This window comes from Stegostoma tigrinum, chromosome 4, assembly GCF_030684315.1.
Source record: "Stegostoma tigrinum isolate sSteTig4 chromosome 4, sSteTig4.hap1, whole genome shotgun sequence".
NCBI classification, from domain to species: domain Eukaryota; kingdom Metazoa; phylum Chordata; class Chondrichthyes; order Orectolobiformes; family Stegostomatidae; genus Stegostoma; species Stegostoma tigrinum.
Window position 1 is genome coordinate 40,418,517 of NC_081357.1, and position 19,085 is coordinate 40,437,601.

At 41.5% G+C, this 19,085-nt stretch overlaps 1 protein-coding gene across 4 annotated transcripts in view; it reads right to left on the reverse strand.

Annotated features, from left to right (window-relative positions):
• The window catches only part of rngtt (RNA guanylyltransferase and 5'-phosphatase), a 376,302-nt gene that overhangs the window by 252,088 nt on the left and 105,129 nt on the right, over positions 1 to 19,085 (reverse strand). For all 4 annotated transcript variants that reach the window (XR_009445676.1, XR_007247610.2, XM_048531774.2 and 1 more), the window contains exons 9-10: positions 12,091 to 12,226; positions 9,095 to 9,166 (exon numbers count right to left, since the gene is read on the reverse strand). Coding sequence is in view for 2 of the 4 variants with exons in the window: in XM_048531774.2 (XP_048387731.1) it covers positions 9,095 to 9,166; positions 12,091 to 12,226 (208 nt within the window). In the remaining 2 variants the exon portion in view is untranslated. The remainder of the gene's footprint in view (positions 1 to 9,094; positions 9,167 to 12,090; positions 12,227 to 19,085) is intronic.

Below are 19,085 nucleotides of genomic sequence, written 5' to 3' on the forward strand. Positions count from 1 at the left end.
AAAGGAAGTATTGGGAATTGGGATTGTAGTCATTGGAACGAGGTCAGCCAGGTGAATCTCACAGAATATAAATTTCCCTGATTGGACCAGATTAATAGCCCCAATCAGGGAGCCCTAGTTTGACATATACAAAGGTGAATCTCAGAGATACACGTATGCTAATGGATTCTCAACTCGACAATATGGCCATCTCTCTCATCTCCTCCAGTATTGCTCATTTATCTGGATGTGCTTCTTATATCCGGTACTGAATGAGCAGAGATTGGACCAATTGCTTTAGTCTTCCCAAACACTTCAGAAGTCCGTTCCCTTGTTACCAACTCCATTACTCTCCCCGATGACATTCTGAGATTGTACAAGTCTGTTCACGACCTCAAATTCATGGCTGTACTTAGACTGCCTATTTCTACCTCGAACACCACTCACTTTTGCAATATCTGAGCTATCTGGTACTAAAACCCTCATCCTGGCCTTTGTTACCCAGAGGCTCAACTATCCTGATGCACAGTTGACTAGTCTTCCACATTCTGCCCTCCCCACACCCAAAGTTATCCAAAACTTGATTGCCCATGTCATCACTCATAACAAGTCCCTTGCCTCAACATCGTGTTCAGTGACCCACAATGGCTCACGGTCTTAATTTTAAAGTATCTGGCCTCTTGCACAATTCTAACTAGAATTGCTCCACCTCTGATAACTATGTCTTTAGTTGCCTAGACCCTAAGATCTGGAACACTCAGAATCACCCAAAATTGTTACATTTCAAAAGGCAGCTATTCAGGTATCAAACTCTTCAAACAAGCATCATTTATCGAGATATAAAAACAAAACATTTCACTATTCAAGCATAGCTTTGCTAGGCATCATAATGACTACATCAGGCTGGCCCAAGGGATATGGATTCGTTAGTAAGCAACAAAAAAAACCAACAAACCTAAGCATGGTGTCATTTTAACCCACTGTTGATGAACCAGATTTTATTGCTTAAACTGTTTACTGCTTTTATTGCTTAAACTGTTCATTCCAGCTCACTTGGTTTCACTCTTCAGGCTCACAGGCACTACCTTTACAGAATCCAAATAAATCATCTCCAAAGTGAAATAAAGAAGAGAAAACAATAGAAATACTCAGCAGATTTGGCTTTCAACTGGTGCAGAAAGAAAGAGAGGTAATGTTTCACACTAAAAGTTATCTGAAGCATTAACTCATCTGGTCATGGATGTTGCCTGACCTGTTGTCCCAATATTTATTTTGCTTTCAGTTCAGATTTAAAAATTAGTAGTATTTTCCTTCCAAGTGTCTTCAAAACTGCTGCTCAACTATGATCAACTATAAAGAACATCAACAGAAAAGCCACAAAAAGGTAAAAGAAAGGAGAAGTAGAGATGCCAAAAGCATTTGAGAGGGAGAAGGGAGAATCGGAAGTGTCAGTATTGCAGTTGAACAAAGGGAACTATGGAGCTATGAGGGAGGAGCTGGCCAAAGTTCAGTGGTACAGTACCCTAGCAGGGATGACAGTGGAACAACAATGACAGGTATTTCTGGATACAACGCAGAAGGTGCAGGATCAGTTCATTTCAAAGAGGAACAAAGATCCTAAGGGGAGGCAGTGGGGGTCGTGGCTGACGAGAGAAGTTAAGGACTGTATAAAGATAAAAGAGAAGTATAACATAGCAAAGATGAGCGGGAAGCCAGAGGACTGGGAAGCACTGAAACAGCAACAGAAGATAACTAAAAAGGCAATATGCAGAGGAAAAAAAAAAAGAGGTACGAAGGCAAACTGGCCAAAAATATAAAGGAGGATAGTAAAAGCTTTTTTAGGTATGTGAAAAGAAACAAAAAACATGGTTAATACTAAAATTGGGACCTTGAAGACAGAAACAGGTTAATTTATTGTGAGGAACAAGGAAATGGCGGAAGAGTTGAATAGCTACTTTGCTTGTGTCTTCCCTAGTGAAGACACAAGCAATCTCCCAGACGTTATAGTGGCTGAAGGACCTAGGATAATGGATGAACTGAAGGGAATTTATGTGAGGCAGGAAATGGTGTTGGATAGACGGTTAGGTCTGAAGGCTGGTAAGTCCCCAGGACCTGATGGTCTGCATCCCAGGGTACTTAAGGAGGTGACTCTAGAAATCGTAGACGCATTGGTAGTCATTTTCCAATGTTCTGTAGATTCAGGATCAGTTCCTACAGATTGGAGGGTGGCTAATGTTATCCCACTTTTCAAGAAAGGAGGGAGAGAGAAAACAGGGAATTACAGACCGGTTAGTCTGACGGCAGTGGTGGGAAAGATGCTGGAGTCAATTATAAAATATGAAATTACAACTCATTTGGCTAGCAGTAACAGGATAGGTCAGAGTCAGCATGGATTTTTTAAAGGGGAAATCATGCTTGACTAATCTTCTGGAATTTTTTGAGGATCAAACTATGAAGATGGACAAGGGAGAACCAGTGGATGTAGTGTACCTGGACTTTCAGAAAGCCTTTGATAAAGTCCCACATAGGAGATTGGTGAGCACAATTAGGGCACATGGTATTGGGGGCAAGATACTGACTTGGACTGAAAATTGGCTGGCTGACAGGAAGCAAAGAGTAGTGATAATCAGGTCTCTTTTGGAATGGCAGGCGGTAACCAGTGGGGTTTCACAAGGTTCAGTGCTGGGACAGCAGCTGTTTACAAGAAATATTAACGATATAGACGAAGGCATTAAAAGTAATATTAGCAAATTTGCTGATGACACAAAGCTGGGCGGCAGTGTGAAATGTGAGGAAGACGTTATGAGAATACAGGGTGACTTGGACAGGTTAGGTGAGTGCACGGATGCATGGCAGATGCAATTTAATGTGGATAAATGTGCGGTTATCCACTTTGGTGGCAAGAACAGGAAGGCAGATTATTATCTAAATGGAGTCAAGTTAGGTAAAGGGGAAGTACAACGAGATCTAGGTGTTCTTGTACATGAGTCAATGAAAGCAAGTATGCAGGTACAGGAAGCAGTGAAGAAAGCTAATGGCATGCTGGCCTTCATAACAAGAGGAATTGATTATAGGGGCAAAGAGGTCCTTCTACAGCTGTACAGGGCCCTGGTGAGACCGCACTGGAGTATTGTGTGCAGTTGTGGTCTCCAAATTTGAGGAAGGACATTTTTGCTATTGAGGGAGTGCTCCGTAGGTTACAAGGTCAATGGATGTGAGTTTGCTCACTGAGCTGGAAGGTTAGTTTTCAGACGTTTCGTCACCATTCTAGGTAACATCATCAGTGAGCCTCCGACGAAGCGCTGGTGTTATGTCCCGCTTTCTATTTATCTGGTTAGGTTTCCTCGGGTTGGTGATGTCATTTCCTGCTCTTTTTCTCAGGGGATGGTAGATTGGCTCCAAATCAATCTACCATCCCCTGAGAAAGAGCAGGAAATGACATCACCAACCCGAGGAAACCTAATCAGATAAATAGAAAGCGGAACATAACACCAGCGCTTCGTCGGAGGCTCACTGATGATGTTACCAAGAATGGTGACGAAACATCTGAAAACTAACCTTCCAGCTCAGCGAGCAAACTCAAATCCAGAACCTCAACCTGAGCTACAAATCTTCTCAAAACGAGGTCAATTCCCGGAATGGCGGGACTATCACATGTTGAAAGATTGGAACAACTGGACTTGTATACACTTGACTTTAGAAGGATGAGAGGCGATCTGATTGAGACGTATAAGATTATTAAGGGATTGGGCACTCTGGAAGCAGGAAGCATGTTTCTGCTGATGGGCGAGTCCAGAGCCAGAGGACACAGTTTAAAAATAGGGGGTAGGCCATTTAGAACAGAGTTGATGAAAGACTTCTTCACCCAGAGTGTGGTGAATATATGGAATGCTCTGCCCCAGAAGGCAGTGGAGGCCAAGTCTCTGGATACTTTCAAGAATGAGATGGATAGAGCTCTTACAGATAGTGGAATCGAGGGTTATGGGAAAAGGCAGCAACAGGATACTGATTGTGGATGATCAGCCATGATCATAATGAGTGGTGGTGCTGGCTCAAAAGGGCAGAATGGCCTACTCCTGCGCCTATTGTCTACTGCTTTTGAGATAGACAGTCAGCACATCGCTTGGAGAGCAAAGTGATCTGTTTTGTTTTCCCCCCTTTCTCTCTGTGGGATTTAATAACCACATAGCCCATTGTGAAAGTGGTGCTACTAAACACATTTATAATCGATGTGTGTTGAGAAACACACTCTCAATTTTCAATTTTCTCAAAACACAAAATCGTAAAACCACACATTTTTCACTTTCTTACATCCATCATTATTCTAAACCTCTGGCAACAACTGAAATTGCTTTTCCAACTCCAGTTGTTCATGTACTTACAATTCATCTCTAGGATGTCAATTTCAAAATGTTAAATAAATCCTTGACGGTTGCTGCAGCATCACAAATAAATAACTAAAACGGCATATGTTCTGATCTGCTTAACAGTTCAATTTATGAATATATCTAAGCTATCGCTGAGGGGGTAGTTTTGTGATATCTTGAATTTTGTAAAATATTGGCATATATTGAGAATACCCTTCATGTTGCATGGCACTATCACCGTGCTAAATGAGGCAGACTTTAAAAAGACCCAGTAACACAGACTGGGCATCCATGAGGCGCTGCAGGTAATCAACGGCTGCAGAATTGTACTCCAACACAATGGGCAACTTCATGGCCCAAATCTGCCTCCTTCTCTCTCCCTATTTATTTTAGGACCCCCTTCCCCTCCCCCATTTCTGAAGAAGGGTCGGGGCCCAAAACGTCATCCTTCCTGCTCCTAAGATGCTGCTTGGCCTGCTGTGTTCGTCTAGCTCTACACCTCGTTATTTCAGATTCTCCAGCATCTACAGTTCGTACTATCTCGGATATAATTTTAAACCCACTGCGAAGCCTCTTCTAAGGATGCCTACCCTGAAGAAGTTACCTACGTTCCTCCCTCTGGACAAACCTCGGGGATCTCTCTCCCGCTGCAACTCTCTCGTAATCTCTTCGGCCTTGAAACTATTCGACCATGTCCTGAAGCAAACCAGGTATTACAGCCACATCACCTTCCTCAGTACCTGCGTACGGAACCAGATCATCCCCAAATGGACTACAGTCCGTACTCAAGCCTTCCCAATTTGGCCCCAATAACTAAATTCAGAACATCAAGACCCTTCAGAAGCGTTTCTCCCTGCAAGTCCTGAAATGTACACTCGCAGCAATGCGCCAGCATCTCTGGACACTACAATTAAGCCCTCCCCAGCTCAGAGCCTCCCTCTCCCAGACCTGCAAAGGACCACTCCCATTTTTTAATCCTCACAGGATCCACAACCTTAACTCACAGTTCGACTCAGGGTTTTTAGTGTCCAATAAAGCTAAGTACAGTAAACTTACTGGTACCTACCACCCAAAAATGTGATTCCTCCATCTCCCAAATCCCCAGCCGTACCCAGGACCTTCCCCACAATGCACCTGCCGCCTTTGGCCATGAGGCCACGATCGGAGAACCCAGAGATGACGTTACATCCACCACTGTCGGGTACACCACTTCCAGGGCAGCAAAAGCCATCGCTGTTGATGCCACCGCCTCCATTTCTGAAACCAACACCACAGACACTATCGCCTAAAGGCACTCTTCTTCCTTACCGCAGGCCTGACTAGTCCCCCTCTAATAACATCCTCATCTGCTTAGCCGAACTTGTCCTCACCCGCAACAACTTTTCTTTTGATTCTTCCCACTTCCTACAACAAAGGGGGTGGTCATGGGTACCCGCATGGGCCCGAGCTATGCCTGCCTCTTTGGAGGTTACGTGGAACAATCCCTCTTCCATGCCTACACTGGCCCTAAACACCACCTCTTCCTCCATTACATTGATGACTGTATTGGCGCCGCCTCCTGCTCCCGCGAGGAGCGCGAACAGTTCATCCACTTCACCGACACCTTCCACCACAACCTTAAGTTCACCTGGGCCATCTCTAACACCTCTCTCATCTTCCCGGACCTCTGTCTCCAGCTCAGGCAACCACCTAGAAACCGATATCCATTTCAAGCCCACTGACTCCCACAGCGAACTACAATACAGGCCCTCCCACCCACCTTCCTGCAAAAATGCCATCCCCTATTCCCAATTCCTTCGCCTCCACCGCATCTGCTCCCAGGATGAAGCATTCCACTCCCGAACATCTCAGACATCCTCGTTTTTCAAGGACCGCAACCTTCCCCCACCGCAGTGGTCAAGAACGCTCTCGATAGTGTCTTCCACAACTCATCCCTCACACCCAGTTCCTGCAATAACAACCAAAAAAGAATCCCCCTCATCTTCACGTACCACCCCACCAACTCCAGATCCAGCGTATCATCCTCCGACACTTCCACCATCTGCAATCTGATCCCAAAACCAAAAGCATTTTTCCCTCTCCACCCTTGTCTGCTTTCTGGAGGGACCACTCTCTCCGTGACTCCCTTGTCCGCTCCACACTCCCCTCCAGCCCCACCACAGCCAGCACTTTTCTCTGCAACTGCACGAAGTGCTACACTTGCACCCACAACTCCTCCCTCACCCCTATCCCAGGCGCCAAGAAGACTTCCCACATCAAGCAGATGTTCACCTGCACATCTGCTCATGTGGTATACTGCATCTGCTGTACCCATTGTGGCCTCCTCTACATTGGGGAAACCAAGCGGAAGGCTGGGGACTGCTTTGCACAACACCTACGCAATAAACAACTGCACCTCCCAATCGCAAACCATTTCAACTCCCCCATCCATTCCTCAGATGACATGTCCATCCTGAGCCTCCTACAGTGCCACAACGATGCCACCCACAGGTTGCAGGAACAGCGACTCATGTTCCGCTTGGGAACCCGGCAGCCCAATGGTATTAATGTGGATTTCACAAGCTTCAAAATCTCCCTCCCCCTACCACATCCCAAAACCAGCCCAGCTCATCCCCGCCTCCCTAACCTCCTCTTCCTCTCACCTCTTCCCTCATCCCACCTCAAGCTGCATCCCCATTTCCTACCTACTAGCCTCATTCCGCCCCCTTGACCTGTCAGTCCTCCCCAGACTGACCTATCCCCTACCTACCTCCCCACCTATACTCACTTCTACTGGCTCCATCCCCGCCTCTTTGACTTGTCCGTCTTCTCTCCACCTATCTTCTCCTCTATCCATCTTCGATCCACCTCCCCTTCTCTCCCTATTTATTTCAGAACCCCCTTCCCCTCCCCCATTTCTGAAGAGTCTGGGCCTGAAATGTCAGCCTTCTTGCTCCTAAGGTGCTGCTTGGCCTGCTGTGTTCATCCAGCTCTACACCTTGTTATCTCTATTACTCAAACAACATGACCATCAAGCCAGGAGACCAACCCAAATTCATTAGAGAGCGCAGGAAGGTATATTAGGAGTAGCATCAGGCCTAAGAAAAAATGAAGTGTCAACGTCAAAGTTACCAAACTGGACTACTCGCATGCCAAATAGCATTAGCAATAAGTAATACATAGAGCTAAGAGATTCCACAACCAATGGATCAAGTCTAAGGTCTACAGTCCTGCCACTTCCAATTATGAATTGTGGTGGATAATTAAACAATTCACTGCAGGAGGCTCCACAAATATTCCCATTCTCAATGATGGAACAGCCCAACACAGCAGTGCAAAAGATAAGGCTGAAGCATTCGCAGCTATCTTCAGCTACAAGCATCAAATGAATAATCCATCTCAGCCTCCTCCAATGGCCCCCAGCATTAAAGATACTGGTCTTCAACCAAGCCGAACCACCCCATATGATATTAAGAAACAAACAAACTTTCAGAGACACTGGATAATGCAAAGGCTATGAGCCTTGACAACATTCCAGCAACTGTACTGAAGACTTGTGCTCCAGAACTTGCTGCTCGCCTCACCAAGCTGTTCTAGTATGGTTACAACACTGGCACCTACCAGACAACATGGAAATTGTCCTCTGTACAAAAAAGCTGGACCAATCCAACTTGGCCGATTACTGTCCCATCAGCCTACTCTCAATCGTCATTAAAAAGTGATAGAAGGCGTCATTTAAGTGATAGAAGGCATCATCAACAGTGCTATCAAGCACCTGCTGAGGAAAACCTGCTCAGTGATGCCCAGTTTGGCTTCTGCCAGGCCATTCAGCTCCTGTCTTCTTTACAGCCTTGTTTCAAACATTACCAGCTATAGATTTCCCTGCAAGCCACTCGGCATTCTGATTTGGAAATATATCACCATCCTTCATTGTCACTGGGTCAGAACCATGGAATTCCCTCCCCAAGGGCATTGTGGGCCAACCTGCAACAGTTTAAGGGAGGCAGCTCACCACCAACTTCCCAAGGGCAACTAGGGACAGGCAATAAATGCAGCAATTCACACATTCCACAAGTGATTAAAACAAAATTAAGAATGCTACAGTATTTATACTCCAGCAAAGACAATTTTAGCATAATCTTTCATGATTAAATTATCTGACCTGCACCAACCACTTAGCAGAGTCAGGTTTTGATCCTTGAGGTCCAAAATTGATATCTGACTAAATTATATAGAAAACTCTTGTCTTCCTCAAGTAATTGCAATGAGATCAGACTAAAAACAATCATGCCGACCATCACAATCTATCCAGTCCTCAATTACCTCAAGGTCAATAACATATCCGTCCCTTGAGCTACTGTCCTCTACGATCTGTATCACTGCCACACCTCAAAATAAAAAGTTATGCTTTAGAAAAAAAGTTGTTGGAAAAATAGCATAACTGACAATTCAACTTGAGGCAGTTCAAACTGCAGTGATGATGTGCATTACCCATCTTGCATGGAAGTCTTTCAGATTGGGATTGTTGTTCTTCAGGGAACATTAAATTTTAATGTCTCATGTTCTCACTTGCAGATACAAAGGTAAAACAAGTGTACTGGAACACATGAAGCACATTTTAAGCATTTCAAATGCTTTTCCACATTATGTTCCACTCATTAGCGCTCAACATATAAATCTTAACTGAATTCTGTCAACTGACCACATGGTCAGAAATTAAATAACAAAGGCATTAAAGGAATAATTGTACATCAAGAACTGGTACTTACACTAAACTTTACTATGTCATAAATCAAGTACCGAGGAACAGGTTTTCCATCTACTTTGTCAATGATCATTTCCTAGAAATACAAAAAGATAAACAAGTAGATTTAACATCTTTCCATTTAGAGATTTAGTAGACAGGTATTCAAAAATTAACTATTCAAATGCTTCTTACACTACAGTCAGCTTACAATAATGAATTTCCATGAATTCATATCAGTACAAACCAAAAAGGACACTAAATGTACCACATTCCCTCACGATACACACATTTTTTCCTGGTACTCATTATTAGGTTGTTTAGGAGCTGTCTAAATCAAAGGCATTTCTTCCATTCACTTTTCAAAAACAAGCTCCTAAAATACAGCAATGGAACACAGATGGTTCATCATGAAGCTGTAACTCGTCACTGTACTTCAGAACTGTTCACAAATATGAATGTATCAATCTGCTTAACATTGATAAATTTTATAAATTATGCAGTTTCGTTTCTCACTGGATGGTCATTCTTTATTACCCTAATGTGGGGGAACAGCTTTGAAGGTAACAACACAAATGGCTTTCTCAAGTTACTAATGCCTGGTATTACATGTCAGAACGTGATTTGCTATTTGTGCTGTTACTGTCATGTCAATCCAGTAGTTAGTAAATAAAGTTAACGGAGTTTGTCTATGCTTTTGCTAGTTGCCAAACAAAAACTGGAAATCTAAAGTACTCGAAAACGTTGACAATGTAAAAACAACCCAAGCTGTTCTTGCTAAGAATTTCAAAGTAGCGACTACATAGCACACTGTTCTCACTGTACTTCTATATTCTTCTACACAGCTGCTGATAATAGCAACTAACAAGAGAAAGCACTGCATTCCTCCAAAAGCCCAGAAAGGATTTCACAGATTTCACTAAATCTTGCACTCATTCTCCATCAACACAAGAATGGTTTACAGACAATAAATCAGTGCTCCGTCATCTAAAACATAGTCTTTAACCCCTCTGATACGTACATTAGCAGAGTAGGAGACTAAACGTGCAACCTACCACTTCATAATATGGCATCCAAGTGTTTCAACAAATGTACATGCATTATGTATTTCTTCTACATACAAACTGAAAAATTATCAAGAGCAAAGCAAGCAGCTCATTGACCCAAAATAGTCCCAATTAAAACCTGAAAATGTAATTACTATTATAGCAAAGGGAAAAAAAAATTACTCTTGAAGTATGCAAACATTCATACCAAGGAACAATTGATTTGAATAACAATATTCACACAATTGGAAGTATTAAATCAAGAAAGAAAAATGTATAAGTTTCTCTACTTGTAACGTTGGCTTTATATTCTCTGTAGTTAATACAAACATTAGTGCAGTGATTTTTGGAAGGGGTCAGACTCAACAGCCATCCCATCTGTGCCACCTGCTGCTGTTCACATATTAGATTCATTTCCAGTAATACACAAGCCAGTAGCTACAGCATGCTTACACCCCACACAAATTGACAGTCGCATTGATCACGATGACATTTCAATTTTGTCAGCCTTCCAACTGAGCCCAAACTTCAGTTACACCGCATATAATTGGCAAACAGTGAACTGCATGGTACTCTTCACTGTAGTTATAGAAGTTTGCACTTCAGTCATGCACAAGAGTCAGGATACATTGGCTTCAGGTTGACAACTCAAGAGTTTTTGTCGAGCTGTGCTTCCATTCCTTCTAATTTTCTCCCCTCATTTTTAAAATGAAAAGTGCATACCCTCTACGATGATTTTTGATTAATGATGCTTAGAAATTAATGCAAAAAGACACATCTGAAGAATGCTAATTTAAAAGAAAAAAAAATCAAACAGCATGCAGGAGGGTTCGGGATCAACCTAAAATATTTTAGGTGCCAAACTTGATGGAGCGATGGTACTCCCACCATGTTCTGAGGTTCAAGTCATATTACAGAGACCTGAGCATCCAAGCCAATACTCATCTCTCAAGCAACGTCATGGGCAGATTGTCTGGCAGTATCATGGACAGAAACAGAGTTGACATTTCAAGTCAAATATGATTCTTTGGAAGTGAAGAAACAGAGGGAAGTGTGACACTGTTCAATAATCGGGCTCCTCCACAGCGCAGAGACTAAAAGCAGACTGAATGATTGCTTCTGCTTGATCTGCAAGCATGACCCAGCCCTTCCAGTTGCTTGCCATTTCGATACACCATGTTCTCATATTCATATTTCTATCCTAGGCCTGCCACAGTGTTCTAGTGAAACCCAATGCAAGTTTCAGAAAGCGCACCTAAACTTCTAAACAGACACTTCACAGCCTTCTAGGCTCAAAATTGAATTCAACAACTTCAGACCATGAACTTGGTCCTCCATTTTAATAAACCATCCTACCCCCAGAACAACAACTGGTTTTCATATTTTGTTTTCTGCCAGACCTAATTATTCTGCTATTAACACCTACTCTAGAACTTTGCTTTATTCTTTTACAATAGCTATTAACACTCTTTGGCTTTTATTACATGACATTTCTCATATTTAAGCTCCCTCGCCCCATCACCTTTCCTTGCACTGCCCCTCTGTTCCACTTGCTTCACCACACCTTCTTCCAATAGCATAAAACTCGACACTTACCCCTCTCATGAATTCCAAAGAAAAGTCAAACTGGATTCAAGACAGAAATTCTGTTTTTCTCTCCACAGATTAAGAAATTTCTCAAACACTTTCTGCTTTTATTTCAGATCTCTTGCAGCTATAGTATTTTGCTGCTTGGTTGTTAATCCCATTCATATTTGTTAGACCTTCCTTTGCTCAAATTTCCCTATACTGCAATAGTAGCTACACTTCAAAAGTATTTCATCAGTAAGTTGACCTGGCTATCCTTTTCTCAAGCAAGTCCTTTTCGATCCTTTTATTGCCACTTTAAAAGAAGATGAATGACAACATGGAATAAAACAACAGTAAAGCACTTATCAAAAACATTGTCACTAAAAAAGGCAAAAAGCTTTCTTACCCCATCCAAAAGAGTGCTTGTCAAATGAAGACGCAGATCTTTCCGAACAGGAAACTCCAGGTTTGCTACATGAAATGCTGAATTGTCTCTGTCAATCATGTATACTTCATCCTTGCCATCAATAAGCATCATATACCTATAACAACAAACAATACACATTAGTATTCTGAATGATTAAAAGAATTTCCACTTCATCAAAATTGCTCAAAAAGGAGCATCAGCAGGTTTGCTCAAAAATGAAAAATAAACTAAAAATTACTTCTGGCCACTACAAGCAGGTTTCTTTTCCAAAAAAAAAGGTATTTCTATTCTTATATGAGAATACACTTTTGTTTACATGCAAGTAATTTCAGTAATTTTGACTTGAAAAACAGCCAGCTACATTTCTGCACAATTCAGTAAATTTGTCACATTTAGTCATCTTTGAAAAGAAAAGTTTGAGAGAGTGGGTCATAAATACTCAATATAAAAAAAACTACTTAAAAGCAGAAACTCAGCAAAACTGCTTTCTTCCCACAGATGTTGCCAGAGTTAACATTCCAAGTCTGGTGACTCTTCAGTGCTGCTCAGTTTCTCCCGCAATTTCTGTTTTTGTTTCAGATCTCCAGCTTCCATAGTTCTTTGTAACATCAAAAACTACCTATTTGCCCAAAGCAAGGTTGACAGATAACCACTTAAGTAAACTGTTAGGCCACAGTTTCTTGATCAACAAAATTCCCAGAAGGAACTTCTTCGCCCAAAGAATACATAACCTGTGGAATTCTCTGCCACAAGTGGTTGAAGCCAACGCACTGAAGGTTTTAAGGGGATTAGATACAGTTCTTCAAACTAATGGGATCAAAGGGTATAGCGAAAAAAGCAAAAACAAGGCACTGAAGTTAGATGAATGGCAGAACATGTTTGAAGGGTTGAAAGGCTTCCTCCTGCTCCTACTTTCCCATTCCTGCACACAATGTTGCTATCAATTTCCTACAACTTCACTGAAGTAGATCATCTGCAATTCTACATATCCAGCATTTTATCTAAGCACAAATCCATTCTTTGCAGAAATGGGAGCATAAAGTACGTCATTTGCTCTTTTGAGACTGCTCCACCATGTAATAAAGTGACGTTTTCCCAGACACCATCAGTTCTGAGGAAGGGTCACCAGGCCCGAAACGTTAACTGTTTTCTCCTCCACAGATGCTGCCAGACCTGCTGAGCTTTCCCAGCAACTTTGTTTTTGTTCCTGATTTACAGCATCCGCAGTTCTTTTGGTTTTTATGTAATAAAATCAGTCGACTGCAGTCTGAACTACATTTGCTGGTTATCATTCAGAACCTTTGGTCCCCTCCTCCTCAGATCAAAAATCGGTTTCATTACTGAAACACATGCAATTGAACAAGTGCACTTTTGCACACTATTTTCCCTTACCCTCACGTCAGAAAACTCATTCTGGGTTTAGGACATCCTCAGGCTCATTATCATGGACTGATAGTAGAGATGCAAATATCATTTTTTAAATTTCCTATTTAAAGTATTAAAAAAATAATTGGCTAACTATTTAAATGTTAATAGATGTGTTTACTGAAAATAAAATCTGACTTTTCATTCAGCACTGTAATTCATGTTTTATATAAAGATGGAAAGGGAACAATAAAATCTACAGCGACAACTCCAGCAACTTCTTACAAATATTTTTTTTTGTCATTTTTTCTAAATCGGTTTTAAACATTAATTGCAATATCTTAAATTGCAAAGCCAACACATCACAGTAGCATAAGAGGCCACCATTCAACCCAACATGTCCTTGCTAGTGAGCAAACATCTGACTATACCATTCTCACTTTCCAGATTTTGACCCATCGCCCTGGAAATTATGGCAATGTGAGTGAATGTCTAAATGCCGCCTTAATAACAGTTTCTGAATTAACCACCCTTTCAAGCAGCGAGTTAGACTCCCGGCCCCTCTGGGGAAAAGCATTTCAACTGAACTCTAACCTTCTTACTTTAAAACCCATGAACCCGGGTTATTGCCTCTCTATTTATTGCTTTTCTACTCCCCCTCTCACCCAAATTCTACCCTCAACCATTGCTGCTCTGAAGACAGCAGTCAGTCTACCCAATCCTTCTTCATATTTCAGAGCCTCTAGCTCACGCAACATCTTGATGATTCTCTACTGCACCTTCTGGAGTTTGTTTGTATTCTTCTTGTCATACGGTCAACAGAAATTTTGCGAAGTACTCTAACTGTGCCCATCTAGCATTTTATGCAGTCATTTTTTTGGATTAAAATTAGATTTCCTACAGTGTGGAAACAGGCCCTTCGGCCCAACAAGTCCACACCGTCCCTTGGAGCATCCCACCCAGACACATCCTCCTATAACCCCACACACCCCACACCCCTGAACACTACGGGCAATTTAGCATGGCCGATCCACCTAGCCTACACATCTTTGGACTGTGGGAGGAATCCCGAGCACCCGGAGGAAACCCACGCAGACACAGGGAGAATGTGCCAACTCCACACAGACAGTTAACCAAGGCTGGAATCGAACCCGGGTCGTAGCACTGTGAGGCTGCAGTGCCAACCACTGAGCCACCGTGCCGCCCCTACAACATAATTACAACATAGCCTCCTTGCTCACGAATTCTATGCCTTGTCTAATAAAGGCAAACGTCCTACATAGTGTCTGACCCACCTTATCTGCCTGGGATCTTTCAACAGGCACAAATTCCTTCAGGTCTTCAGTACTTTCTAAGGTGCTATTATTCATTGCCTTTGCCTAGTTTGCCCTTTCCAAGTTCATTAGCGTACGCTCTTCCAAATTGAATTCTTTTTCTCACCGCTTTGCCCAGTTGACCACTCTATTGATACCTTCTTGCAGTTTACAGCTCTCCTCCTCATAATCTAACATCCACCAATTATCGTTTCATTGTGAGCTTCTTGATGATATCCCCTATAGCTAAGTCCAAAATGATCGTGTTTGCTCAGAAACGAATAGGGGGTTTCTATAACAAACAAGAAGAGTTCCTGCCTCTAACAGCAAAAATTCATTCTTACATTTATCACACCAAGTCACATCACTCATGGGCAAACACGTATATGGAATTCAGTTATTGCAAGTGTATTGAGAAAATATTGTAACTTGAAGGAACTGATCACTGTTACTAATCAAGCAGCTAATACAAGCATACAAGCCACAATTGATATGATCCCAGCTAATGGTAATACCTAACAAGTTAGTTTCAGCATGAAACCTATTATTGTGATAGATACTAACTTTTATTTTTGTAATTTAGTTGCCATGGTTGTCAGTCACTGAATATTTCACATGAGGATGCCATTGTGGTTTTAACAAATAAGCACAAGCTCATTGTACATAAGTAAATAAAGCTGTATGGAAAGAAGTCATCATAGACAGCAAAAAGAAAAATTCAGCCATTTTTCTCCAGCAATATCCTTTACAGGCATTCAACCACAGTGAATTAATACTAGCTTCAGTTTCAAAATTCTGCAAACTAAAAAAGTCACAGGTGCTTCCTTTTGGCAACTTCCTGCATATTCATCAAACGTGATTATCTTAGGATCTCCCTGAGACACACAGACAGGCTAACACACTTACCTTTCTCTGACATTGACACTTTGAACTTGCTCAAACAGCTCAAGACTTCTTTCCTAGCTCTTACGGCCTGAAGATTTCTACAAACTAACCTGTCCACCTGTTGGTATGTTTATTTCTTCCAACTTCAACTTGCTTAGGAATCATGGCCTCCCTTTCTCTGGTAACGAAAGTCAAATCAACAATAAGCAGCAATATCGCATCAGGTAGCTTAGAGAATCAATCATTTGACTTCAGTCACATGATTTTGTTGTTCTGAATTCCCTGTTTTAACCTTTTAAAACAAAGAAGTCACCTTTACAGAACTAAAATCAAAAATGCATTCTAACTACCATCCAAGTTATCAAATAACTGGATTATAAAATTGAGATTAGATTATAAAATTTATCATACTTTTCCAAAGAAAAGCTACGAGGCATTTCATTCTTTAATCAAAATTTCTTATTGCTGCTTTTATTCAGTGTTCACAGTAATAACGTACTTACATTAAGCAATAATTTTCATAGCAGTAATATTATTTTGACAGTCATTTTCTTTTATATTTTCTCCTGACAAAATGTCTGCTATAACATGTCTTTACCCATGACGTGAATCATTTCCAAATTATACGGTCAGCACATTAAACCCCAACAAAACTGTCAGTCAGCAATGCAGATCCTCTTAAAGCTCACACAGATCAGCTCCAGAGTTGATTGAGAGCAAGTGATGCTCACTGGGTTTCATATTTAAAAACTTGAGTTGAGTACATTCGTGTTCAAGTGTCCCTGGAGAGGGAGCAAGCAGTGTCCTTACCAGGAGATACAGTGCTTTCTCGCTGCCTTCAAATCCATTTTGATTTAGCTTCTTCTCTCTCTCCCATCTCCCCCCTCATCTCTGATGGTATACATTGCCCACAATGGGTTTGGTTTGTAAATATTCAGTTATATGGGTGATTACGAGTGGTAGATAAATGAAAATAAAAACAGAAAAAAATGACGGAGAGTTTGGTGGCGGTAAAGTCACTCAATTGAGCATAATAGCACTTCTGGGTTTAAAAGAAGGAAAAGAACTGAGTTGGTTGAGTCAGAAGACACAGGTTCAAGTCCCACCTACTCCAGAGGCCAAAAATAACAACTCAAGTTGCTTAGAAAATATCTGAAGAACTGAGTTGGAAGTCAGGATGATTTGGTGCTAGAAAAGTCATTTGGTCATGTGCGATAATTATTCTATATATGAAAAACAAAAATCGAGTTTCGACAGGCTCTTGTGGCAGCATGGTAGTGTCTCTGCCACTAGGTCAAGTCCTACTCCTGCAGAAGTTTGAAATAAACGTTTTTTTTTCCAACAGTTTGGTGTGAAATTAGAAAGAGTTCTGAGTTTGGCCCCCTCCTACTCCCTCTACCCATCTTGAACTTTTGAAGGTTTATATTGCCCCCAAAAGGTTTTGCACATACATTCTGCAATTGGAAATGTCGGTTAATAAAATGGTTAAAAAAAATGTCACAGGTGATTTGGTGATTTTTTAAAAATCCTCAGTTGGATGTAAAAGCACTTCTGGATTTAAAAAAAAGTGTGGGTCGGTATTGGCTGTGGGTACCTGCATCTCTGTTTTAGTTATCTGAAAAATCTTTTGTCGTTGTTTTGGTTGCACTTCAGTGCCAAATTCCTATCTTTAGCGATAAGAGGGAAAGGGGGAAGCGCAAGTCAGAGGACCTCCTCGTGCGTCTGCTCCTGAGACAGGCCAAGCTGGCTATTAACAAGTCCAGGCAATAGGCTGAGGAGCCTGCCACAGCTGCTGGCTGTCTGGTCCTCTTCAATGGTTACATTTGTGCCTGGTGTCCTTGGACAGGAGCATGCAGTAACCGCCAAAATTCTCGATGCCTTTAGAGAGGTGGGCACTGTATGGGGTGCAGTGGTTTACCTCCCCTCTCTCTCACCTTTGATGGTCTACATTGCTCTCAACGAATTTGCATGTAAGTTAATGAAACAGAAAACAAGGATGATTTACTGCTGGTGGTTAACAGATTAAAAAGAAACACCACACAGTTGAAAGAATACCATTCAGTTGTAAGAGCACTTCTGGAAGAAACAGATGAGTTGGTTTGGAGCAGGGAGGTTCCCGAGGCACATGTTCCAACTCCAACACAACAGGTCACGAATCTAATCTTGGTGTATCAGAGTTAGTGTACAGTTTTTTTAAAAAGGACAAGAAAAAAATGGCCTCTGGGCCAACAGACCCTGGTTCAAGTCCTATCTGCGTAAGAGGACTGTCATAACATCTTGGAACAACTTAGAAAATTTGAAAATATTTAGGCTTCTTGGTAGACAGTAGTGTCCCTATCTCAGAGATCAGGAGGCATAGGTTCAAAGTCCCAACTGCTTCAGAATTGCATAATAACATCCATGAACAGATTTTTAGGAAATATTTTTTTAAAAGCTGAGTTCTTAGTTTAGTTCCCTCCCTCTCATGCTACCTTTCCCTGATTTCTGTCGTCATTGCATGCCCCCCCACCAACAGGTTTTGTTTGTAAATTAGCAAATGATTCTGAGAATAATGGAAAAAAGAAGTAAAAGCAGGCAACATGAAATAAAATCCATTCAGTGCTATGTGAAAGTACCTCGGGATAACAAAATATTTTTTTTCTTAAAAAGTTGGGTTACAGTGGTGCAATGGTAGTGTCCCAAAATCCAAGCCAGGAGACCTGGGTTCAATTCCCACATGCTCCAGAAGCATGTAAAATGCCTCCGAACAGGTTGTTTAGAAAATCCAGGTGGTGTGTTATAACATATCTGAACAGATTGCTTTTTAAAATAAACAGTTTAGTTCTTCAATAGGATGCACTTCTAGACAGTGAAAAAAAAATATAAAACCAAAAGGGTGAATCTGATATTTGAATTACATGAAAGACCTATAATAAATATTTGCAAATAAGAACTCTAGCTGCCTAATTCAATATATGGATACTGTTGTATAAAACACAGTAAAACATATTAATCTAGTCTCTTCAGGTTTGAAGACAAAGAATGCAGAAAATAATTCCTGTTTCTGGCAGAAGCAAAGCTCCAAGTGGCTTCTTAAAAGTGAAATGGCTGCATCATGCTGTAGGATCATGAATTGTGAGATTATCCACTGGTGTTTTCAGAATTACAGCTGTACAAAAGAGGATAGAGAAATGAACTTAGGTTGCTTCTCTAACCAAGAAGCGACAACTACAGCTTTAGTTTCAACCTTACCAGGAAGGAGTGAAGATGTGAATGAAGTATGAAGGCTGCCAACAGCATTGAAGACCCATCCCACCCCAGTAATGCTCTCCTACAACCTCTTTAATCAGGCAGAAGATACAGTAGCTTGAACACACACACACGAGCAGGTTCAAAAACAGCTTCTTCTCTGCCATTATTAGTGATGAATGG